General features: G+C 38.0%; 1 protein-coding gene across 4 annotated transcripts in view; it reads right to left on the bottom strand.

Moving 5' to 3' along the window:
• Nucleotides 1–25,738, bottom strand: part of LOC106906506 (disco-interacting protein 2 homolog C) — a 159,305-nt gene that overhangs the window by 73,984 nt on the left and 59,583 nt on the right. For 3 of the 4 annotated variants that reach the window (XM_088014518.1, XM_088014514.1, XM_088014515.1), the window contains exon 2: nt 5,300–5,371. In XM_088014518.1, the coding sequence (XP_087870644.1) occupies nt 5,300–5,371 (72 nt within the window). Of the gene's footprint in view, nt 1–5,299; nt 5,372–12,224; nt 12,431–25,738 lie in introns of those variants that run through there. The other variant, XM_088014516.1, reaches the window with a different exon arrangement.

The raw sequence follows: 25,738 nt of genomic DNA, 5'->3' as shown, positions 1-25,738 counted from the left end.
ATATTAGAAACATACACTGTGGCTGTTGTAGGGTGCAAAATGTTGGAGTATGGCATTGAGCCACTGGTAAAACTGGTCCACACAGCTTAGCAGCTTTTTACACATGGAAAGTGCCAAGGACTGGAAATTAGAGCAGGAAACCAGCGTAGTGCTCACATCCTCTCAGATCACATACAATTATAATATATTTTTAGACCTCACTCACAAAGAGAAAACCCACAATATCAAACTGACCAAGGACAAACCAACTACTATCCTGCTATTTTGTTCTCAATAGCTCTCCACATTCTGTGTAATTTAGATTTTTTGAAAGACTATACCTCTTAAAACACAAATTACTTTGAGAAAATGGAGAATGGAAGAGCTAAACTGTAGAGGGTTTCTTAAGAGAGGCCATAAGAAAGCCTTTGATCCACTTAACTGTAAAGGCTTATTGCCAGTTTATCAAATTTGTGTTCTGAACCGAGATCAATCCCTTCATGTAGTTGCTGAGTGGGTCACTGGAGTTTTCATGTCATTAGACTGTTGCTTGTTTATAAATGTGTCAGACGAGGCATTTTTCAGGACATCCGACTTGCAAACCCAAGCTTTTTCTTGTAAAAGAAAGGTCTGCTATTTTGATCCATTAAGTTGTCAACAATAAAGTGAAGTGATGGTGATGATGTCTAGCAATAACATTATTAAAATCCTCATTGTTGATACATCAGACTTGGACTATAGCAGTTCAAGCAGAACTTTTTATTGCTAAAGTTTTGAGTCGTCCCTCATATCAATATTTTAATATTTTTTTTCTTTGGATCTTTAAAATGAGTCTTGATCATTTCTTCCTTGTTAATTTTCCCAAGTCCAAAAATCAAATCACGTAAACTTTTTAATCCTAAATTCAAGCACAAGTTTATACACACCACTCCTCTGTGTTCCTGTATTTGCCCATTTGGGATAAATTAAGCCTTATGAATCTTAATAATCTGTCTCGGTCTGTTGGTACTCAGAAGATACCCCTCAGGAGCAAGTTTCACTGAAGGTTTTGGCTAGATGTGTGGTTTGTCCAACCATTGTAATGTTCTCTGAAGTAATGGAAACATCCTCTGTGTTGTGTGGTTGTGTTCATGGAAGATGTTTGAGTCATCCGCCACCTCAAAGCGAATTTGGGACCCCCCCCCCCAACATGGCTTCAATGTGAATACCAACCATTTTTCCCTCCCACTCACCTCATTCCTGAACACAAAGCACTTCCTGAGATTCCCAAACTCGAAGACAACATGCACTCTTCCCTGACTGTATTTCCATGCACACAGACAGAGGAGACTGTTTTCCAGTAATAGCTCTGATGGTGCCACTGTGACCTCAAACTTCAAACCACCACGTCTATGAGGACGTCTACATTCCTCATAGACTCAGCACCATCCATCTCTGGTGGATTAGAAAAACCAGTCAACTGGTGATGATTTATCACCAGCTCACATAACACACATACTGGTCATCTTCCTCAGCATACTGGTTCTGTTGGCAGCCATTTTCCCCCTTTGACAATTCAAACTGTTGCAGTTCTCATCTTTCTGGATCCGCCTCTTTGTGGGTACCAAGTGGTACCATCTACAAACCAATCAGGCCTCAATTTGTACCAGTTTTCACTGCTGTGACAACAAACATTTGAAAGTAATTTTCTTTAATACACTCATACTCTACTGGAAGTAAATGTGGTTGCACAAGTGCAATAAACAATTTCTACGAGTAAGAGGTTCTTAGAATTTGATGTGAGGTCCAAATTAGGGCTGCATGATATTGGGAAAAACTGACAGAGATTGTATATATTGTGATATAATACAAAATAATGTCAAAGGGACCCAACAAATCTACTTTGACAAGTTTTCGCTGTGATGCTGCACTTTAAAGCTTTATTAGAAATTGCTTTGGGTCTATTTAACTTGTAATGAATGCAGAGGTAGAAAATAAAGGGAGAAAAGTGGGAAAAAGGTTTAAAGGGAAACAATGAGTTAGAAGTAAAGGAGAGAACACAAAGTTCCTTAAAATCTGGACTAGAAACCCAACTGTTTAGTGCTGCTTCTGGACCATAATAAATGGAGCACTGACCAACATATTTAATGCGTATTGATGATTTTGATGATGGCACGCGACAAAATTTATTGTTTTTGTGTTTTTATGACAAAGTGCTTTGAACTGCTTGTTGCTAGAATGTGCTAAACAAATAAAATCAATTGACAGAGAGAAGCAGAGAGAATACACATCAACACCCTTGAAGTCTGCTTCTACACCTGCAGAAAGGCAGAAAAATCTGAATTTTTAGTTGATAACTTAAGTTATGCTGCACCTCTGCCATGTTTTTCATGAAGAGATGATCCTACCTCTTCTTATGAATCTGGTTTTTCTCTCTATTTGAGTGTTACGATTGTAGAAAATCTTTAGACAGAGGCCTTATGGGTCTTTTTCTTGTCTATGCTACCATCACTCTGTGACCTTTAGCATTTTGGATAACATAATTGGTGCAAAGTGTGAGAATCTGCTGGTGTGAGACTTTTAAATATGGTGTTAGAATGAAAAATGCAAGTTTATAACACTATTAGTCAACAATTATTGCTGTCCAGTCGTTTGAGATGTAAATATTCTACACACTGATATTACGATACAACCGATACATTATGATATAGTTTCCAAATGTATCATATCTTATAAGTCCTGGTTCACAACCAATACAAAAGGGAATAGAAGATAATTTACAGTTTATTAGCTAACAAACTGCATAACCAACATTTATGGTTCAAAAACACTGAATGTTTGAACATGGGGCCATGAAACTCCACCATTGGTCACAACACTGGGAACCTGTGGTGATTTCACTGAAAGTCTGGAAATACCGGCTCTTTCAATAAAACTACGTTTGGATAATTGGTGTACTTATTAATAAAAGTTATTAAAGTAACAAAATGTCTAATTATTAGCAGTAAAATAAATGAAAAAGGTAAAAATGTTGGTATTTGGGCCTTGATTCTCAAAGCCCCCCAGAAAAGTTCCCATGAATTTCCCAGAGTATTTAATTCCAACAGATGTTTACTTATTATGTAACTTCTATGTCTCACTTACGGTAGTTGAGACAGATTAATTCCTCTGACTGTTCCTTCACAGAACAATCCAAGGAATCTGGACCAACTGGTTCTTTTCGGGAAACCTTGACCTTCTTTACTGTAAGAATGACATCGTTCATTCTTGATAGTTAATAAAAAGGTTGTTCAGTTCTGCTGCATAATTACAATGCAAATATGAAGGTAATCAACCAGCTGGATCAGTCACACAGTGTTGAGTCACATCCATCTCCTGTGGTTTCATTCCTGGTAACTGTTGGTAGCTAGAACCAGTAAGAGTTTCCCAGCAGCCAACCAGTTATTACTGGTCTACAAACAATAGCAATCAGAAAGTAGGTCAAAGTAAAAGATAGATAAACATGAAAATGCTAACAGGAGTGATACCACATATAGATCGAAGTCAAAGATTGAAGATTTGATCGTATAAATAGATTAGCTTTGTTGTTTCCTTCCAACTACTCAGCTCAGTTTGTATTCAGGTTTTTATCAAAGTAAACTATTTTATTTTTTGCAGCACATGGAAAACATTCAAGTTTGACAACCAAGACTGACGCGAGATCAACATTTCTACGCAAGTCAATGGGAAGTAAGAGAAGGGTGATGTAGCACCCTCTGCTGGCCACTTCAGTCAACTGTTTTTAAAACCACACAAAAGCTGATTTTTAAATATTTACTACATTCAGCAGCAACTAGTAGGACAATAAAATGAGTTTATTTACCCAGTAAAGAATGAATCAGCAAAAAGATTTTTTCCCTCTTTGGTATTTTTAAGTAAATCTAAGTTTGGATTTTAAAATATTTTGCTTCCTTACTTCCCTGTGACCTTTAACCTGATTTTCTTCACCAGTTCTCCTGCCTTTCTGAAGGTTTTTTAAAGTTTGACTCACATTATTTGCCTTACTTTATGTCCACTTCCTGATTATTTTCAGACTAACTAGTTTCTCTGCTATGACTCAACATTTGCACAGCAGGGCATGTTTTTAAATAAAGCATTCAATTTACAATAAAAAGGTACAGAACAATACTCAGGGCTTAATGTGGGCTTGTAGAGAATACAGGCACTTATGGAAAAAATTAATCTCTCCTTTTTTCCTGTTTTTGCTTTTTTGTGACATTTAAATTATTCATATCAACAAAGAGTTGAAAAAGAGAGAAATATACCCAACATAAAGACACAATGAAGCTTTCAAAACAGTATTTACTGTATTTCTTAGGGGCAAAACCAACCTGGCTCAATAAAAATAAAAAAACAATCATCACTCGCACTCTTTGTTAATTTGTAAAGGATTTTTACAATTTTTGGCCAAATATCAGATGGACAAAAGTTGAACTTTTTGGAAAGTGTGACTCCAAATCCATATGGGAAACAAAACCATTCTTCAACAAGATGGTGGCCGTTTTATGGCCTAAAAACTCTGCTTCCTACTAGAGGAAATTCTGCTACAGAGCAGGGCAGTCTGGGTAAATACAACCTAAACAAACATGCAACAGAAATGGTTTGCAACAAAAAACAAAAGAGAAATCCTCCACCTGCTGAAATCTGACGCTACTCTATGTTTGTTTACATTTGGTGAGGAAGAAAGTTGCATTCAATTTCTTCTCTGGAGGTTTTTGTGTCATTTCCTTCAGTGGTTCTTGGTGCAGCGCCCCCACAGGCCAGGAGGGGAACAGGTTGGTTTGGCTCAGTGAAGCAGCAGAAATGTAACAAAATGTTGCAATTTTGGCCCTCAGTCTGACCAGATTTACCAGACTATTGTGTAAAAACACCCAGAAACTTTTAAAACCCTCCAATGGGGCTATTTTTAAGAAAATCTGCAAAAAGCAGTTATTAGGTGTAAGAGACAATTACTTTTTCATAGTGGATCATGTTTGTTTGGATAGATTCTCTTCTAATAAAATAAAACATTTGATCTATGTCTTCTACTTACTCAGGTTATTGTTCATTTTTCTGAAACATTCTGGTGTGACAAAATAATGTTAACTTGTAGGTTAAAAAGAGCATTGGTGTTACCAACTGTAAGCTAGCACTGATGGAAACTACATTAGCAGCAGTAGGCAGCAACTGTTGCCATGGTTATCCAAAATCTGATTTTAGCGATTAAAGTGACTCATTAAATTATTTACCAAAATATTCCACAGTTTTTAACCCACACAGATCAGAACAGCAGCAGAAGATGAAGAGAGAAAGTTTGTTTCACCTGGAGTTTGGGGGAAATAGGCTCCAATCAGCTTGGATCGCTTCTTTTCATAGCCCTTCTGTGTGATGTCACCTGCAAGAGAGAGAGAAAGAGGGACGATTACTTTCCTTAAATCATCAAACCTGTTTCACCATGCAGATTAAATCAAACCAACACTTCCGGGTTCAGAATAACATGACTTCAAGTTTACTTAAGGTCATAAAAAGCTGCAGGAAAAACAACATTCCTCAAATTTCACTCATAAAACTCATTAGGAAAAAGAAACAATGACTCAAATAAACATAACTGAGTTCAGACTTTTGAAGAGAAAACACTCAGAGTTCAAACATTTTGATTTTCCCCAACCAGAAGGTGCTGTTCATTTGCAGGAGAACTGGGACATGAATTATTACTGTGCATTTAATTCAGCTCAAAGCTGCTGATCGAGTGACAAATCAGCAGATTTCCAAACAGAACGACGCACATCTGAATCCAATCGCACTGATTATTGAAAATATGATCAACAAACCTTCAGGAAACAACAGCAGCAGAAGTTTAAAGAGTTTTAAAGAACAATAACAAGTGTTTCTAAGAAATAAAGAGCAAATTTTAAACCTAACAGGGTTTCCTTACAACAGCGAAGAGCAAATATTGGGGTAAAAAACAATCTTATAAGGGAATTTAGTGAAGCATGCTGGGAAAATTAGTTTAATTGGCTGGAAATAGTCTCAAAATGACAATATTATTGTTTGCAGCAATAATTTCAGGGACAATTTACCATCCAGCAAAGTTTGTAACTATGAATTGGGTCAAACGATAAGGAAAACTGGGCCACTAAAATGTTTATTTCCATTTTGTGTTTCTGGTTGGTCATTCAATTCAGAAATACTTTATTGGTCCCGATGGACATCGATAGTTATGGATTACGGTGCGTTTAACAAAGGTAGAGAAGTAATGTAGGCGCTGTATGGAGTTACAAGTGTGGGAAAAAATACATAATACCAGTAAATATCGGTTATCGGCTATAACAGCCGTATTAATATCAAATATTGATATTGGCTCAATTTTTCATAAACATTATTTGGACAAAAAGCAGGTGCCATGTTGCTTCAGTTCATTGAAAGTTGCAGACATTTGTTTCTGCACAGCTCTCTTAACACCTCCAATCAGGCCGAGAGGTGGACTTTGACTAGACCATTCCAGCCCAGTGATTCTTTCCATTGATAACCCAGTTTGCACCAAGGTTGACAGCTTGTATGAGTTTGGTTTTCTCCCAACCAATGAACTCTGCTTTATAATAAAGCATCTAAACTCCAAAGGTTATTGATCATTAAGATTAGAATTAAATTTCAATGCGCCATTTTGTTTATGGAGACTTTTTCTCCTTTGCTCAGACGTCCAGGACGGATTGGCAGCTGTTCAAAATGTTAAATGACCTCTAGTTGTATGGAAATGACTGAAAACTTCAGCTGACAGACGGTCTGCTGTCTTTGTTCCTTCACTGTACTCCCACGATGCACTGCAGCATGCATACAATCTATTAATTGTCCAAACGCTGCACGCATAAACATCTATAAATACAATAAGGCACACAGAAGAAGTAAATATATTTTTTTAAAAATTACTCTGTCAGTGTCATGATAAATGAGGGGGAAGCCAGCAGCAACCTGCAACTCCCAAACCTGATGAATTCGGATGTTATAGAAAAGTTCTTGCTGAGTCAGCAGCTGCAGAGAAATTTGAATTCAATGTGCAAGAATTAAAAAAATAAGACAGTGAAGAAAGGAGAAGAAGCCCTGAAGCGGAAAGCAGCCGCTGTGAATGTTAAACATGCACGGTTTAGAGCTGCAGTGTAGAAAATATACTAAATATTATTCCTAAACATGTTTTTATCTGAACCAAAAAATCATTTTTTTATTTTATCAGGAAATACAGGAAGATTTAGGCTTAAGTTTAGGATCTTTGGTACAATTTCTTGGCACCTTATGGCACATTTAATTTGATAATAAGCAAATTTGATGGGCAAATAGATGATCAGTGATTATTCATTGCTGTTTATTCAGGTTTCTTTAAAGAAAGTATGAATTGCCTGATTATTTCTAAGAACTAAAACTGACAAGAGAAAAGATTCATGCTGCTGAAAGTGAGAGGAGCGCACAGTGAGGAGCTCAGTCTGATTTAAGCAGTGAGGGACGGATAAATGAGAGCGAAGTGACACTAAACCGGCACCAGATCTGTCCAACACAGAAAATAAGCTGTTCGCTTGGCTGACCTGACAAATCCTTCTTAAACACACAGAAACACGACTAACTGGCTCGGATCAGCAATCCTGACGTCATCCGCGCCGCCGCTGCAGGGAGCGAGCGAGCGTTTGGTGGCATGGAGCCGGTAATTATCATCTCCGATAGGGAATCTAACACCCTGCAGAGACGAGGAGACCAGTAAACGCTTCAGTTTGGGAGGAGAAACAGAAACTGGAGGTCTGGACTTTTCTCATAGTCTGTGATTAACTGGTTCAGGAGGAAACTGGTAACTGGTTTCAGGTCAGTTACAGTTTACAAGCTGCCTCCAAAGGGCAGCTTTATGAGCTTTCCAGGCACATACTATCATTTTACAGCACAATCAAGTATCTATGTTACCTTCAGATGTTAGAAAAATTTTATATATACATTTTACTTCCCAATTAAATGCCTTGAAATTAGGTCTCTGTCTCTTTAAGAAACTCCTGCTCTTTCTGAATCTCCGCCCTCAGAAAGTCATCACAACATGGCTCCTCTATCAAATGAAAAAAATGTTTATCTGATTAATCGCCAGACTAATCAATTACTAAAATTAATCATTAATTGCATCCCTAATATATTTTGGCATAAAACTTTAAAAACTGGTAATGCCTAAAATCAGAATTATTTTCTGTGATCAGCCAGAAAACGTATGCATTTGTTAGAAGAGCTGAGGAAGAGAACTGGACAGGATACGAAGATTTTTATCTGCCAACATCGCATCAAAAGAACCCTGCTGCTAGTTTCTGCATCAGTTTGACATCCTGGGTCCAGATGAGTAAAGATTAGCAGGATATTAACAGAAATGATAATCATTATACTGAAGTTAAGACATGAGACTTACTCTGCAAACACTCACACCCTGGGTGGACCGTTTCTCAGCTAAACAACCGTCCCGGTGCAGAAGAATGTGAGTGTGGGAAGCTGGTTTGTGTTGAAACAGCCAGCTGAGATTTTATGACCATATACAGAGAGAGAGAAGCAGGAAAGAGAGGCAGCAGCAGCAAACACGCTGGAGACACGAGAGACGCAGATACGAGGGAAAAGGTGAATGGAGAAAATTAAGACCAGGACGGGAAGATGGAGGCTGGGAGCTTTGCATCTGTGTGGCTCCTAAAGAATAAACTTTATTCTGATGTTTTCACACTAGAAATGTCGGTTCTGAACGGGTTTGTGTTTATTAATCATTATTTTCTCAGACATGGGCAGAATATCCAAAAACTGTATGCAAGTAAAAGTAGCACTATTTCAACATATTTTTAGTGTATAAAAGTAAAAAAGCAATTGTCCAAAAAATTACTCAAGTAAAAGTAAAAGTATTTGGTAAAAAGTCTACTAATGCACAGAGAAACTGATCAAATTGTTAATATTTTAATATTTAAAAATTACATAAGACTGGAAGTCCAAATTTTGGTATTTTTGACAATAATTACAAAATGACAATAATTCATGTACGTAACAACAAATGTCAAAATCAGACAACAGAAATTATTTCCAAATCAGTTTCTTTCAATAAAGGACTAAAACTGCATGTGTGTCTCTGGTGAATTTTTGGTTAAAACATGTTTGCTCTTCATTCAATGGGCAGAGAATCCAGAAATTTTACTCCAGAGTAGCAATACTCCAAAAATAAAATTACCCAAGCAAAAGTAAAGCATAGTAAAAATACTCCTAAAAGTACTTTTTTTCAAAAATGTTACTCAAGTAAATGCAATTGTGTAAATGTAATAGTTACTACCAGTCTCTGATCATTAGGAGTGCTGAAATTTAAAGAAACTGGATGTAGATTTAGCAAACTAGTTAAATTAGTTACACATTTTAGCAGCAGACAACAGAAACATGATTACTGGTGGGCGTCCCACAAGGCTGTGTGCTCAGCCCAGTAATCTGTTAGCCCTGTTGCCAAGGCACTAGCATCAGAGGATTAGCAGACATTTAGGGTGCATTCACATCAGCCATCTTTAGTCCACTTTAATCAAACTCCAGTCCATTTGCCAAGAAACTCCGGTTTGTTGAGGTCAGAATGAGTAACGAACTCTGGTTCGTCTACAAACCTCGATCTGTCTTCAGTTGAAGTGAACACTGCTGCGGTTCGAATGCATATGTGAACGCCAACCGGACCAGAGACCGCTCTAAACGTGGACTACAGCACAGGGCACTCTGGGTAAATATTACCAAAGCAAACATGTTAGCCTAGCACTAGCGGGAGAAATGGCTGCTTTACCAAAGAAGAGCAGAAATCCTCCAACCACTAAAATCTGACGCTCCTCCATTTTTGTTTACATTTTGAGAAGAAGAAAGTCATGCTCATTGTCTTCTTCAGAGGTTTTCATGTTGTTTCCTTCCATGGTTTTTGGTGCAGCGCCCCCACAGGCGAGGAGGGGAACAGGTTTTTCAAAGGGTTTGGTTGGTTTGACACAGTGCATTGAGAAAGAGCAGCAGCCGAAAGTAAAGCAAATGTTGCAGTTTTGGTTCAGAATCAAACCAAATATGTCAGCCAACAGGTGAAACATTTAAAAACCTGCCTGCATTTCCATCCATCCTTTTACAGTCTGGATCTAATAAATGCAGGATCCACAGCAGAGCCTGCTGTCTCTGCGGGATGTTTGTGACGGGATCCTGCTGTGGCAAAAAAAAAAAAAAATAGCATAAATCTTGCATCTTACAGCAGGGAAGGAATTACTGTAATAATAATTTAATTTTATTGAGCATGCACAGTGTGACATCTTAAAGTGGGTTAGTTTCTGAAGACGAAAAACAAGATTTACATGGTGGCGTGCCAAACAAATCTAAAACCTCGCTTCTGAAATATGAAAAGCATTAAAAGCAACAACAGAGGGAATAAGTACTTTTTCTATATTTCCCCATTTTATATGTTAGAAAAATTAATTCTTATTTATAATTTCTTATCACAATTCAAAATTATTGTTTTACCCATAGTCATTTTGAAACGATGTTCAGTTCCTACAATAAAAATGGCAATGCAAGTACATTCTCTCAAAGATCAATAAACCTTAGTTTCTAAAGAATATTTAACACAGGAACTGGAAAACCTTTTAAATATATATAAATAAAAAAACAAAACAACAATAATAACATTGGATTAATAAGTCTCTGTAGCCAAAGTAGCTTTCAAAATGATATAATACAGCTATAATACAGGCTAAGTGGCAGGTAGCGCAAACTAACTACTTCATACTGGGTCTAATTTTAATTTATCGTGCAATTAATTGATTTATTGCTAATTGTGAGGCTTAATCATTTCAAAGAGTCTTGTTAATTATCACTAAGGAGAAGAAAAAGCCGAGGTTTCTCACATAAAAAGTATAATTTAAGTCCCACAGGAGCCTGGAGGAAACACCCAAGGAACGAGGGAAAGGAAAACACAAACACACCCCAGGATCCGATGGCGGTTGAAGCAGCAGGTGTTTAGAGAAACAACAAGCTGAGCCAGGACTGAAAGTCACACAGGCAGAAGAAAAGAGCTCAGATAGACTCATTTCAGATGAACAGACAAATCCTGAATCAAGAATCGCTCAAAAACCGGAAATTTCTTTCTGCTTTTAGTTTCTAGCTGTTTTTTAAAAGTTAAAATTTGTTTCCTAAGGACAACAGAGACAAACAACCCAGAGTCTAACCCAGGTGCTAAGCGCCACGTTTAGACCATAAAGTTTAACCATCATTTCTCACGCCATATTTACGCAATCATAAATACAGTGCGAAACCTGAACTGTAATCCTGACTTCAAATGATTTACAGCTCACATCTGGAGAATCGGAACCGCTAACCGGGCTCCAGTACCAAGGTGAGGATGGAGAAGTTGGCGTCTCAGTTTGGGTTTGACCTCATGAAAGCAGCGAGGAAATGAATCTGTCTGCAACACGCGACTTTATTAGAGCGGTCAGTTCATTAACGAGCAGAAAGAATCCATTAAGTCCAGCATGAAACATGGCAGCTGATGAATAACATGAATGAAACCAGAGGAACTGACGTTTCTGCTCAAATTAATCTGCTTGGTTGGCTGGAGAAGCAGTTTAATATTTACATAAAACCAAAGTCTCTGGTTTTCAGTTTAAATTTTGGTTCAAAACGAATAATTCTCAGATACTGCTAAAATTACACGCAAGTATTTGGGGGCCTGAATGTATCAGTCACGGCCATGATTTCTATCGCGCTTATTCACGTGATTTTAATTTAATTTCCTGTTAATTGGAAACACTGCAATTGCAAAATTGTATCTTGTCAATACTAGCAATATCTAGACAAAGATTTCTAATGTAGACAGTAGCTACAAATACACAGATAACTGGGCCAAACAGCTGCTTTTATTTGCTTCCCTTTCAGTGAAGTGCTGCTGCTTCTGAATAGTTTAAATGGAGTCGTTTTAAGGAGTTGAAACTGCGGGTTAAATCCTTCTCAGTGAGGGGTTTCCACACGCCTACGTCAGCACGCTGCGCTTACATCCTCTGTTTATCCAGAAACAGCTGCGAGGATCATCCTGCAGCTCTGAAAACAGGGTCAGCAGGGCGGCGTGACATCACAGGAAAAAAGACAAAATAACCCGGAGACTTTCAGAAACGTGAAAGAAATAAGAGCAACAAGTAAAAAAGCAATAATTTTAAAAGTTTCTTTTAAAACTTTCATAAAACAGATTGAAAATTACTCACCAAGCATAGTTCTGAGTGATTAGGAGTTAAAAAAACTTTCCTCTCCTCTCGTGATCACACGTTGCTCATTCTCCATCGACACACACACACACACCCACACACACAGTTTCCTAATTAGACACACACTCAGCCAGAAGCAGCTCACTGGTTAGCGAGAGGAGCGGCTCCAGCTGCTCTGAAGACAAAAGGCTGAAGGTGTATGCTGATATTTTGCTGCTGCCTTTGTTGTTAACACAAACGCACAAGTGCGCACACACACTCTCGTGCACACACACTCTCTAATGCACACACACTCTCTCGTGCACGCTCACATGCACATTTTGCAGCCGATTTGCTGGCAGCTGCTTCACCGACACCTGAGTTCAAAGTGTTGTGTGTCAGGCTAAAATGAAAAGCTCCGCCTGCCCAAACACGCCACACGGCGACATCAGCAAAGCAAACAAATTAGTTTGTTTGTCGGCCGACTTCACAGGGAGGCGAGCGAAAGGACGCACGCACCCATGGGAAGTTTGATTCCCGTCTCTTTTGTTTGCTCAATAACCACCAACCAGGCTGAGGAGAAGCGTAATCCGCGGTATCGTTAGGCTGACAGATGCAAACGTAGAACTGAATGGGGGGTTTTCTGCTGGTTTTAATGGTCTGGACCGACCAAAGAACAGAGAAGACATCTGTCTGACAGCTGAACTCAAGCAGACAGTGACGAATACGTCAAGATCAACCACTTTAACTGCTATTCACATGAGCAACCGCAACATCTCTGCATCAAAGTGAAGGAAGCTTGTCTTTTATGGGCGGTTTTCTCTAAACGTTCAACATAAAGTATGGAAAAGAAGCTTAAAGCCAGCAGATTTTCTTCCAATTCATACTTTTCTCTTTTTCTTTAGACATTGGCTGCTTTTTAGCTCAACTTTAAACCACAATACAACCATATTTATGGTGATTTCACTAAGAGATGGGCATTTATTTATCGTTTGTCATTCAGAGATGACTTTATCAAGATAAGCATTTAGATTTCTCTCTGTTGTGATAAATTCCAGTTAATGATGTCTGGACACCCTGAAACTGTTCACATTGTTGGGGTTGGTAGTTATTTTCTCAACTGTTTGCTCAAGAAACACCAATAAATTTTAAAATTTGATTAAGTGGAGAAATTGTGTGAAGGTTAAAGGTTAAAATTACATTTCTTTACGTGACTGGTGTCCTAAAGTTACCTAAAAATGACAATAAATAGTTCCTCTAGTCACTTTTATCATCATCACAATGGTACCACAAAATATTATGACGAAACTTTAACTCCTTTTCACCCCCCTCTAATTTCACACCAGCGCTGTTTAGTCTAGTTCGTTTGGGGAGATGTGAAAGCAAAATCAAACTGATGCGGACCAGAAAAGAGGGAACTGTAACCTGCCTACAAGAAAGTCCGGTTCATTTCAAACTCTGAAGCGGACCAAAAAAAGCCAACTCTGATCCATCTACAAACCTCGGTCTCGGTTTGATTAAAGTGAACTCTGGTGTGGTTCGAATGCATATGTACATGTAAGTGGACTAAAGCATTCTGGGTAAATACAACCAAAACAAACGCGCTTGTCTTCCGGACTGTCAGGTGGGAAATCAACTTTAGAATTTCAGAAAAATTAATCAGCAACAAAAAGGCCAATAAACTCATGAGGTGAACCAGTTTTAAACTGGATCTTGAGGTTCTTCAGAACCAGAAGCCTGTCAAAAAAACAGTTAATTTTTATTTCTTTAAAGGTAGAAAATATCAAAGTGTACAAGCAACTCTTGGGCTTCTGCAGAACAAAAATGTTGGATAAAAGTTTAAATTCATACAAAAGTTGCAAAATTCTTAAAACTAAAACTTATTTGTCCCAAAAAAAAAACATGATTAAATGTCCAAAAATGTTGCTAGAGTATGAGATTATGAGATTCCCAATCTTAATCTTGAGCTATTAAATTAATAACTTAGCATCTTTAGCATTCATTACATTGTTTTCATTTTAATTCTTTGGCATTTTAATATATTTTATGTATTTGTTGACTGTTGGTGCAGACAATGCTGTCTACTATTAAAAACTGAGACGGAATAACTTAAACTCAAGCTTTTCCCTTGTTTTATTTATCGTAACATGATCTGTGTCGACATTTCCTCATGAGTGCAAAGTCATCCAGAAGTTTATTTGGCTCCACATTTTACTGAAACCTAACAAAGAATCCAAAAATTTCCCAGATTCAACGCTAAGAAGCTCAGGGGAAATCGACCAAACTAATGAAGTCATCTTAAATCAAGGACAAATCCAGCGGGGTGATCTCACTTCCTGCGTTTGAAACAAAAACAGACACTCCAAAGGAAAGAGGGAAGCAGGGAGAGACGGACGCGTCCCGCAAAGATTCGAACATCGGTTTCCTCGTGAGTCGGGGGCTTGGCTGACTGACCTACATGTCCGAGGAAAGTCCCCTCATCGAGTCGAGAGTCTTGTGATGCGAGTGCAGCTCTTCACTGTGGAAAATCTGGGTCATGGGGTCACTTATTCCAGCAGTGTCATGTGTCTATTATAGAAGATTACAACATGGGCTGGATTAAAATGACTTTTACAGAAGACCTAGAAACCAGACACACCCCTAGTTACAGGGCGGCTGTTTGAGATGTAAAAATAAAGTTTATTATGAAGTTTATTCCACTTTTAGTGTGAAAAATATGGTGTGCTTCCAAAGTATTTAAACCATTTTTATGTTCTATCACGTTATAACCACAAACTTTAATTTATTTTGCAGGAATTCTGTGAAAATGCAACATGGTTTTCGTCCTCAAAATACTTTTTCAGCACCAATTCAGTTGACTGTTTTGTAACCTTTCTAGTGAATAACGTTTGACATCTGTGTTGAAGTTTTGATTATCGACTGTTAGGAATTTGTTCAATTAGTTAAGTGCTCATATTCACGCTCTTAATTTGAAAAGGTTGAAGACGCAGTAATTCAGTTTCCTTCACAACGCAAGAAATTTATTCTGAAGAAACGTTCAGGAAGAAAAAACACGGACATATAAAGTATAAACATTACAGAACTTGTAAAATTTAATGTCAATATCAAATCTTGATATAAGGTTGTAGTTTTTCAAGGGCATTTATAATTTGAATTGAAGTTAGCCTTAGAGTTAGAGTTAGCGTTAGCCTTAGCATTAACAGAACTAATGTTTACGATTACTGCTTTACGGTTAGCGCTGCTGATTTTTTAGCTAGTGATGCAAAAACACTTTATTATTGTAAATGAAAACCTATAGGTGGCTAATAAATAGTTTAAAGATATTAATTAATCTCTAAACACTTTACAAATCCTTAATAACTGTTTATTATGCATTAATTAACTGTGGGAAGAAGACATCTATTGTTTCTTGCCAAATAGTGAGCCAAGTCTGCTCACTTATCTGAAGTTGGTATACTAAAGATTTCAGACTACTCTGTAAGCACAATATGCATTTGTAAACATAATTTTTAAGCATATAGTCTCCTTCTATATGCTAAAGTGTTTATAGATGCATGTATAGCATATCTATAAAATATTATCAATCTATAAGGGGAGAGAAAAGAGGAACTTAATCTGGAATTAGCCTGTAGCGAGCACCGACTTCCCCCTGATGTTAAAATGCTCTGCTGCCGTTTTGACTGAGATCTGATCTCTGTATGCAAATAAGAGCAGCTCAGTTTTTGTTTGCAGCTTACAGGTGGGGCTAGCTGACCTTTCATTGTGCTAAAACTGTCCCGATGAGTTCTCCTGTGTGTCTACCTTCATTTACATGAACTTTTCCTGATCCAAATATCACACCAGGATGCAGATGGAGTTTTATCACCAAAAGGTGGGAGTCGGAAACTTTCCTCCTGTAAATATTCCAGAAATAGATCAGAAATGGAGAAGAAAGCAGTGAGAAATTCAGATCAAGTCTGAAAGAACGAGGGATAAAATCTGAGATTCAACAGTCAAATAAAATTCCCGAAATAGAGGAGGATAACCTTTGATACTGATGTCCGACACCCACATGCAAACAGCAGGTCTGCACCTGTGCTTAAACCCGAGCCGGCGGCTATCAGTCCGATGATATTTACCTTCAGGGCTGAGACGGTGACAGTTAGACTTCTGACAAACACATAAATCACCAAAACAAACCGACTGCTTTACAGCCTCACCCCTGACCCGGGTTCTCATCTGTCCTGACCAGACTGAGAGGCGTTTCAATCTGGTTCCCTTCAAAACCCGGTTCTGTTTACCGAAAATAACTTTCATGATGAAAATCAGCCAAAAGATTTCGGTACGAACTTTCACCCCTATTGACCTTCTCTAAACCAAAAACAGATGCAGAGTTTCAATAAAAACTTTAATCTTCAGAAAATCTGAATACTACCAAAAATGATAAGTCAAACAAGACATTGCTTGGTTTCTCTATGTGCTTAAGATGAAAGAGCAAAAACAACAACCAGGTGCTGCGGATCAGATGTGCTCATTATCTGATCTTCACATATTTATTTTGTGTTTTCCAGGCATATTTTATAGCATAATCCAGTTATTATGTTGCCTTCTGTTATTGAAGTGGTAAATATGTCAAATATGACTTAAAAGAAATTTGATTTTGTAATTAAATGCATTGAAATTGGGGCTCCGTCTCTTTAAGAACTCCTTCTCTTTCTGAAACTCTGTCTTCAGAAAACCACAAATACTGGTCGTCTCCTGCACAAGTGTCAAACTCGAGGCCCGTGGGCCAAATCCAGCCCGCTGTAGCTTTTTATGTGGCCCTCTAGATTCTAGACTAAACACTAAATGTGCTTAAATATTATCTTATCAATTAAATCAAGGCAGTTTTTATCCATTTACTGCCAAATTGTATCAATGAGTCCTTCCAGTTTCTTGAGATTTATCGTGGAAATTTACACAAAATCAACAAATCCCTGTATTTGTTTAAGCCAATGTATAATTGGGAGTTTGCTGCATATTTTTCTCAAAAATTATCAAAAAATTTCTTTCTTGTACTAAACAACTTCCTTGGCCTTAATTGATGTAAGATTATAGCCCATGATCTACCGAGAGTAATGAAAAGTCTCATTTACCAACATAAATAAGCGCAAATATTGTAAATCTTTCCAAATTAATACCACGAACACTTTGGTTTTTATTGCAAAAAAATCACAAAAAGAATCATGAAATCCTGGAGGGACTGAAAAGATGTTCAATCATATTTAATTTTAAGAATTAATTGATATTTTAGCAGTTTATGAACAGGTTTTATCAATACAGTCTGATTTTTCACCCAGACGACGTGGGTACTTTGGATTCCTTGTATTTTTTAGTCGGCCATGAACCCTTCTGCGTATCAAAATATTCTGCAGTAAAATTTGAGGCTTGGTCATCAACAATACAATGTTGCACTGGGCCAGTCCAAGTCCTCAGTCCAAGTCAGATTAAAAGCTATGCAGATCCACCAATCCATCCATTTTCTCTCCCTGCTTCGTCTTTCCAGGGTTGAATATAAATAACAGAAGGTGCTGAAGATATCAGTTCAGCCCAGCCCAAACACAAACACAGACAAGTGGTTCTCAGTTTAGCTGCTGACCTTTTTACCCATAATCTCCACATCATCTGTGGTGGAGAAAGGAATCAGTTAAAAGTGAATGAAGGATTGAACCTAATGGAAGCTGGCAGGTGAAGAAAGAATGCAGCCAATCATGGGAAAGATCTGATGGAGATCAGTTCAGCGCAGACCTCTCCGCCTGTCGATAACCAACAAAGTGCTGCGTTGTCAAAGGAGGCAGAGAGTTTCACAGGGCTTCAGCCAAATACTGCTTTATACTGAAGACATGCTGTCCTGTTTCTGCCATTAGATTGGTAAAGCAAGCCATTTCAAAAAGTGGTGTAGAGAAAAAGATGCCTGTTAAACACTAAGGGTTGAGCTGCTGGCCATTTTGAAGAGTGGCAAGAGAAATTGAAGATGGCTAAATATTAAATTTGAACAATTAGATTAGGATAGCTAGCGAGCTAAAATAGTTAGCTAGAAAATAATGTCCTCAAAATAGTTTTCCTTCATTCTAAATCTTTAAAAAAAAAACCTTTCCAAATGTGAAGTAGGGAAAAATTGGTATTTAGAAACAAAGAATTTAATAGAAAACAGCCCAACCATAGTTTCAAATGATAAGAGGGATGATTTTGGACGTCGCTTCGGTGTTGGCAGTTTGTGGTCTGAGGGTTTGGCTCTGAGGTAAGAGACAGAAACAATTTGGACACATTCAGGAAAAAACTCTCTCATGCCCAGAAAAACACAACATCTCTCTACAACTTGATTGGTTTGGCAGAAAAGCTGTTGAGCCGGATATTTCTGTCCCAGATGTGTGCGAGTATGAAGCTGCAAAACCGCATGAATATCAATAACCCTAAAAACTAAATAAAAACAGCCATAGGTGATGAGTCCACATCACTGGTGTCGATGCATGCCAAAGAAAATGCTTCCTCCTCATTTCAATTACATCCGCCAGCTGCAATGTGAAGAAAAGGACGAGGAGGAAGAGGAGGAGGAGGAAGCAGTGACCCAGACTCTGGCTGTCGGTGAAGCTGAGTGTGGATCTCAGGGGGGTAGCAAAGCGCCGGAGCAGCTGCGTTCACCAGGAATCCTACAACGCAGCAGAGACTGGAGCTCAGTCCTTCAGCAGATCAGCAAATGAAGCTTTTAAAGGTGACCCATTATGGTTCATGGAACAGCTCAGGATAGGTCCATGGCCACATTGTCTTTTGCACAAAATAATTCTTAATGAGATTTTACTCTGCTCAGTTCTGTCTATTTTGAACTCTCACTCACAAATGAAAATTAATGAAAACAGATGCACAGTTATACAACACACACACATATATATATATATATATATATATATATATATATATATATATATACACACACACACACACATATACATACGGCTTTGAAAAGCAGAAGTGGAGGCTCCTGCACAACCAACAATAACGCAACAAGTGGTTTCTGGCTAGAAGGTCACCAACAAAACGCTCGTCTTTCCAGCAGCCATTGTAAAGTGCATTCATTGGTAAAACCAGCTCACCAAATGTGTTGGAGCTCAGCTTGGGTTGCTAGGAGACATTCGGAATGCTGCTGATGTTGCTAGGCAACAGGCTGGGCTTGGTTGGGGTTGCTAAGCGAGGGGCAGTGCCTGCCAATCTGAAAGGTTTTAGAAACAGGCCATTTTCCAGAACTTACTGACAAAAAGAACAGCTGAGTGGATTTTTTAAGTGCTTGGGCAGCAAAAACCCAAATGGAAGTACACAAATGTGCAAAATTTGAATTTTACGTAGTAAAATGAAAACTTTTCAGACATTTTACTTGCATGCAACAACAGAAATACAGGATGAGCCTCTATTTTTATTGAATAAAGAACAAAGTTTGGACACAAAATGTGCCAACCAGTGGGTGAGAGGTCAGTAAGCCAAAGTTTAGCAGCTCAAAAGTGCAAAATCAGAGTGTGGAAAGACATTACTGCTGCTTTTTCCCCATAATGGAGCCTTTCTGCCAGTTTGGCCCAGCAGTGAAGCCCAGAATGAGTGTTATGTTTAACTGGGTAAATAAAGCCGCAGGTTAAAGCGATCATGAGTGATGGCAGCGCCGCCAACGCTTCACTGAAATCCGAGGATTTGATTTCACTAAACACCACTGCCCCATAATCACAGCTGCCCACAGTTTCTCAGCACAAATTACCATAATTCCTGCAGATTAAACTCTCTCTCACACACACACACAGTGTAATCCACTGGTTGCATAAAACCATCAAACAGAGTTAGATGGAGACAGGAAGTGAAGGATGGAGGCCAAACCGATCGCGGCATCAGAGGACGACTCTCCGCTCCTACAGGTTCTCCGAAGCTCAAAGCTTCTGGATGTTGGTTTAATTTTTCTCTGTTCATCACCATGACAACATATTGTGCTTTTTATTTCTATCTTTCTGGTTTTATTTATCTGTTACATTTAAAAGATAAACTATTTTCCTTACTTTTTGGATACGTAATAACATAAATATGTTAAATTATTTTCCATAAATGAAGAAACCTGCCAGTGAAGCTAGAACTTTTTCATCAGTCATAAGGAATAATTGCAGAAACAAGCTCATCTTGCTTTAAAGCTTCTTGTAAACTTACAGACATATTTACACTAGAAATTGGCCAAACTGGTGTCAAGATTTTTCCCGTTTTATCCAGTTTTGAATTTAGGTTGGTGTTTTTAATTTTTATGCAGTTATGAGGCCAAACCTGAAACTGCTGCTGCACAAGTTACTCAACAGGTTGTTGCTAGGTAACCAAAGAGCGAGTGAGTTGCTAGGTAACCAAAGATTGAATGAGTTGCTAGGTAACCAAAGAGTGAGTGAGTTACTAGATAACCAGAGATTGAATGAGTTGCTAGGTAACCAAAGAGTGAGTTACTAGATAACCAGAGATTGAATGAGTTGCTAGGTAACCAAAGAGTGAGTGAGTTACTAGATAACCAGAGATTGAATGAGTTGCTAGGTAACCAAAGAGTGAGTTACTAGATAACCAGAGATTGAATGAGTTGCTAGGTAACCAAAGAGTGAGTTACTAGATAACCAGAGATTGAATGAGTTGCTAGGTAACCAAAGAACGAGTGAGTTGCTAGGTAACCAAAGAGCAAATGAGTTGCTAGGTAACCAAAGAGTGAGTGAGTTACTAGATAACCAGAGATTGAATGAGTTGCTAGGTAACCAAAGAGTGAGTTACTAGATAACCAGAGATTGAATGAGTTGCTAGGTAACCAAAGAGTGAGTGAGTTACTAGATAACCAGAGATTGAATGAGTTGCTAGGTAACCAAAGAGTGAGTTACTAGATAACCAGAGATTGAATGAGTTGCTAGGTAACCAAAGAACGAGTGAGTTGCTAGGTAACCAAAGAGCGAATGAGTTGCTAGGTAACCAAAGAGTGAGTGAGTTACTAGATAACCAGAGATTGAATGAGTTGCTAGGTAACCAAAGAACGAGTGAGTTGCTAGGTAACTAAAGAGCAAATGAGTTGCTAGGTAACCAAAGAGTGAGTGAGTTACTAGATAACCAGAGATTGAATGAGTTGCTAGGTAACCAAAGAGTGAGTTACTAGATAACCAGAGATTGAATGAGTTGCTAGGTAACCAAAGAGTGAGTGAGTTACTAGATAACCAGAGATTGAATGAGTTGCTAGGTAACCAAAGAACGAGTGAGTTGCTAGGTAACCAAAGAGCGAATGAGTTGCTAGGTAACCAAAGAGTGAGTGAGTTACTAGATAACCAGAGATTGAATGAGTTGCTAGGTAACCAAAGAACGAGTGAGTTGCTAGGTAACCAAAGAGCAAATGAGTTGCTAGGTAACCAAAGAGTGAGTGAGTTACTAGATAACCAGAGATTGAATGAGTTGCTAGGTAACCAAAGAGTGAGTGAGTTAGCTGATGCCACCAACTTTGCTTAGCTAGCCATGAGAGGTTGAGTGAGTAAAGTCTTTCTGCCTACATCTCCCAGAATGCTGTGCGGTTCTGAATCAGAGTTCACTGAATATTCTATATTTTGATATTATACCAGATGTATTATCTGTGATATTGATTATGTGTCTATTGCGATATTATAGGCCAGTCACAATGACAAATTCTACAGTGATAAATGATAATATTGTTTTGAGACCATTTTCAAGTAATATAATGATAATGGCATACTGGAAGACATTTTTAAATATCCAGAATAAATAAACAGAACAGAAACAACAAATAAAATAAATTAAGAAATCTCTGTAAACTAAATCATCCTTCAAATTGAGACCAAAAGAGAGAGAAAAGGAAAAAATTTAATTATAGAGCTCGTATCATGCAATTAATTGATTTGCTTATTTCAACAGACTTAGCAATATACTGTTATTGTCTTATTGTCCAGCCCTATAAACAACTTATTTCACTTTTCTAAATGAACATTTATTACTTAAAACATATAACAGAATGTTATATTGTTCGTGCTAAATCCAACTAACACTTATCTTCCCTCAGAAGCACAGCAACAAATAAATGAATCAATGTTTCTGCTCCACAGTAAAGTGATAAAACTGAAATAAGAAGACGGGAGGAGTCATCAGAGGTCCTGCGTTTTGTCCTGGGGCTGGGAGTCAGTGAGTGTTGGTGTTCGTTTCCAGAGCACCACAGCTGTCTCCCGCCTGGCATGGAGGGAGCAGCGGCGGCGTTTCCATCCATGTGCTGAACCAGAGTCAGCTGCAGAGCTGCTTGGCAAGGCGCTTGCATTCCCTCGTCGGGGCTCCACCCAGCATCCCAGCGCTCTGACAGGGAGGAAATACCAGCGTGTGCTGCTGCAGCAATGTGGTTTCAATCTGAGTCGAGCTGATCTCTAAAACTCCTGCTGCAGAGTGAAAACTTTAGACTGCATGGACTGTTTGCACTTTACTCTTAACTTCCTCTTATCAGATTACTTTCTATACTTTAACGCTGACATATAAGCTCTCTGAAAGGATCATTTAGTTACATTTACTCAATTGCATAATTGAATTGAGTAACGTTTTAGAAAAAAAATTACTTTTAGGAGTATTTTTACTACCCTGTACATTTTACTTTTTACTTGATTAATTTTATTATGAAATATTTCTACTCTCACTTGAATAAAATTTCTGGATTTTCTACCCACTGAATGAAAAACAAACATGTTTAAAAAAAACTCACCAGACAGACATGCAGTTTTGGATTAAGTTTAATAAGTTTTTATTGAAAGAAACTGATTTGGAAACATTTTCTTTTGCCTGATTTTGTTATTTTTGATACTTATATGAATTATTGTCATTTTGGTTCTTAAAATACCAAAATTTCCACTTAACTTTATATTTTGGTCCGTCTGATGATGTAATTTTAGAATATTAAATGATTGATGATTTGATCAGTTACTCAGTACTTGAGTAAACTTTTTTTTATCACTAATATTACTCGAGTATAAGTTTTACATATTCTGCCCACGTCTGGTTAAAGGTCACCGATGTTTCCTTGAACAGATTAGGATAGATATATTGGTTATACAAAACATGTTCATTGCTCATTCAGCATCTATGAACCACAAATCTGGAACAAACTTTCAGAAACAAAATAACAGCTGAAACACCGAGATCTTTAAAAAAAAAAAAAAAAAAAAAGATTTGTTTTTTTAACCATAATAAATGCAACTTATTTGATGTGTAAAGATTATTTTGGTGACGTAATGTTTTTAATTGTTTTTTTTTTCAATTGCTGACTGTATGTTGTTTTTTATGACTTTATATTTTTGTGCTTCTATGATGTAAAGCACTTTGAAGTGATTTGAAGCTGAAATGTGCTACACAGATAAACTTGATTGATCGACTGATTGATAACATCGTTTGTACAAACTCATTCTTAGATAATCAGATTGTAGTCTGTTCAGTTTAGATTGAGTTGTCTTGTCACTTTAAATTCAAAAAAGCCGCTGCTGGCCACGCCTCCCGCTCCCAAAGCAACGTTTACACTCAGATATGAAAATGGCTGTGCAATTATACAACTGTGCATCTTTGAGAAGCAGAAGTGGAGCCTCCTGCACAGCCAACAAGATTGCAGCAAGTAGTTTCTGGATGGTAAGTCAACAACAAAACACTTTGTACAGCACATACTGCAGTAAAACCAGCTGACCAAACGTGTTGGAGTTATGCTTGTGTTGCTAGGTAACAGGAAGGACCTAATTGGGGATGCTAGGTAACGGCGCAGTGCACCTGGAATGTGACTCAACAATCGGGAGGTTTTTGAAACGGCTCATTTTCCAGACAACAAAAAAACATATTGTAAACATAAAACCAGCAGAGTGTTCTTATTTTAAACCTGTTTTTAGAATCAGTTGAAACCAAAACTGAGGTATAAAAACGTGCAAAAAACGTCCCCTTTAACGTTGATGTACCGCCTCTTACACTGCAGGGTTCAGCCCAAGTCAAACCTTGCTGCGGCTGCGTTAATAGCAGCTCTTTCTGAAAAGAAGAAAAGCTCATCTGCAACCAGAGAGGAGGTTCAAAAGCTCAGATGATGAAAAACAACTGGAAGAAACAGTAGACGTCTCTTTCTGTTGGAACCGAGTCCGTTTGAGTTGAATAATTGGGTGAGAAGACTTCTAATATTTCAGAGTGAAGCCTTTAGTTTTTCTTCTTAGTTTTTCTTTCAGCTTTAAGCAAAAGGAAAAAGACAGTAAGAAATGACTAAAAGAAGCAGAATGGTTTTGGGGCTCAGCAGGGAGACTCAGAGAGGAAGAGTCGATTTTTTAAAAAGTTGAGAGAGGATTGAACCTGGTTTGGAAGCAGAAATGTGTAATTTAGGGGTGTAACTGCTAAACCAGCCAAACACAACCACAGTAACTGGGTGTGAAACGCCACAGAATCCATCATTTACTCAGATCCGAGTTAACCTGATGACGACTGAGTTTGTAAGGAGAAACAATGCCAAGGAAAAGAAAGATTGGATTTCACAAAACATTGATATGTTTGCAGAATAAAGAGGCAGTTATTTGTCAAGGTACTGCAGATACAAATTAGCTTTTGCTAATTTTAGCTTTTTTAGCTTTTAAAGTTTTGCAGAACTTGAAACTGCTTGTTGCCCAACAGTGTGTTGCTAGGCAACCAAAGAGTGAGTTGGAGCCACCAACTACTGAATACTCCAGATATTGAATATTCAATCAGATGCATTATCTATAGATATTGATCACATGTCTATCCTGATATACTTTGATTTATTGCACAAAAAAAGGTCAGAATTAACATCAAGTTGCAGCTAAAAAGGGATGAGAAAATGTTTAATGTGATCAAATCTATGTAATTAATTAAAATTAATGTGGAAACTGTTGCGATTATTTCCTAAAATGCAAACCCCCCCAGAATTGAAAGGGGGTGCACTTACTTTCAGCAATGACACTATAAATAAATTACTATGCATAATATGTTGATGGCGATGTGAAGTCTGTCAGTAACTCAGCTGAAATATCATCTGAAGCTGGACGTCATCCTCCTGGATCCTGGAACCGGGCCAGAACATTCTGGAACTGGAAACCTGAGATGCAACAAGCTGCAGCCCGTCTGGTCCTGAACCAGTTTGGACCTCCAGAACCTCCAGTACATCCATGTTTTTTTCCATGCCTCTCCAACTGTACAGATTAAGTTTCAGCAGCATCTGTGCCAGCCACATGTGTGTATCTGACATGGCTAATACAGCTAGCTAATCCTCCTACACACACACACACACACACACACTGAGTCAGACATTGGGAGGTTGTATCTGCAGCACTGGGCTGTAATCAACCACACAAATCCCAGTTTGACCTGCTAACAGAGCAGCTGGAGGCTCATCTGCCAGTTTAAACCAAGCAGCTACTGCAGGTGGAAAACTGAATAAAACGTGTTTTTAAAAGTATAACACTATTGCAGTATAAATATGCTGCATTAAAAAATAATGTTGCTGTATTTTA

The sequence above is a fragment of the Poecilia mexicana genome, unplaced genomic scaffold, assembly GCF_051168715.1.
Source record: "Poecilia mexicana isolate PSO_F unplaced genomic scaffold, ASM5116871v1 scaffold_17, whole genome shotgun sequence".
NCBI classification, from domain to species: domain Eukaryota; kingdom Metazoa; phylum Chordata; class Actinopteri; order Cyprinodontiformes; family Poeciliidae; genus Poecilia; species Poecilia mexicana.
This window is presented reverse-complemented; position numbering and strand designations above follow the sequence as displayed.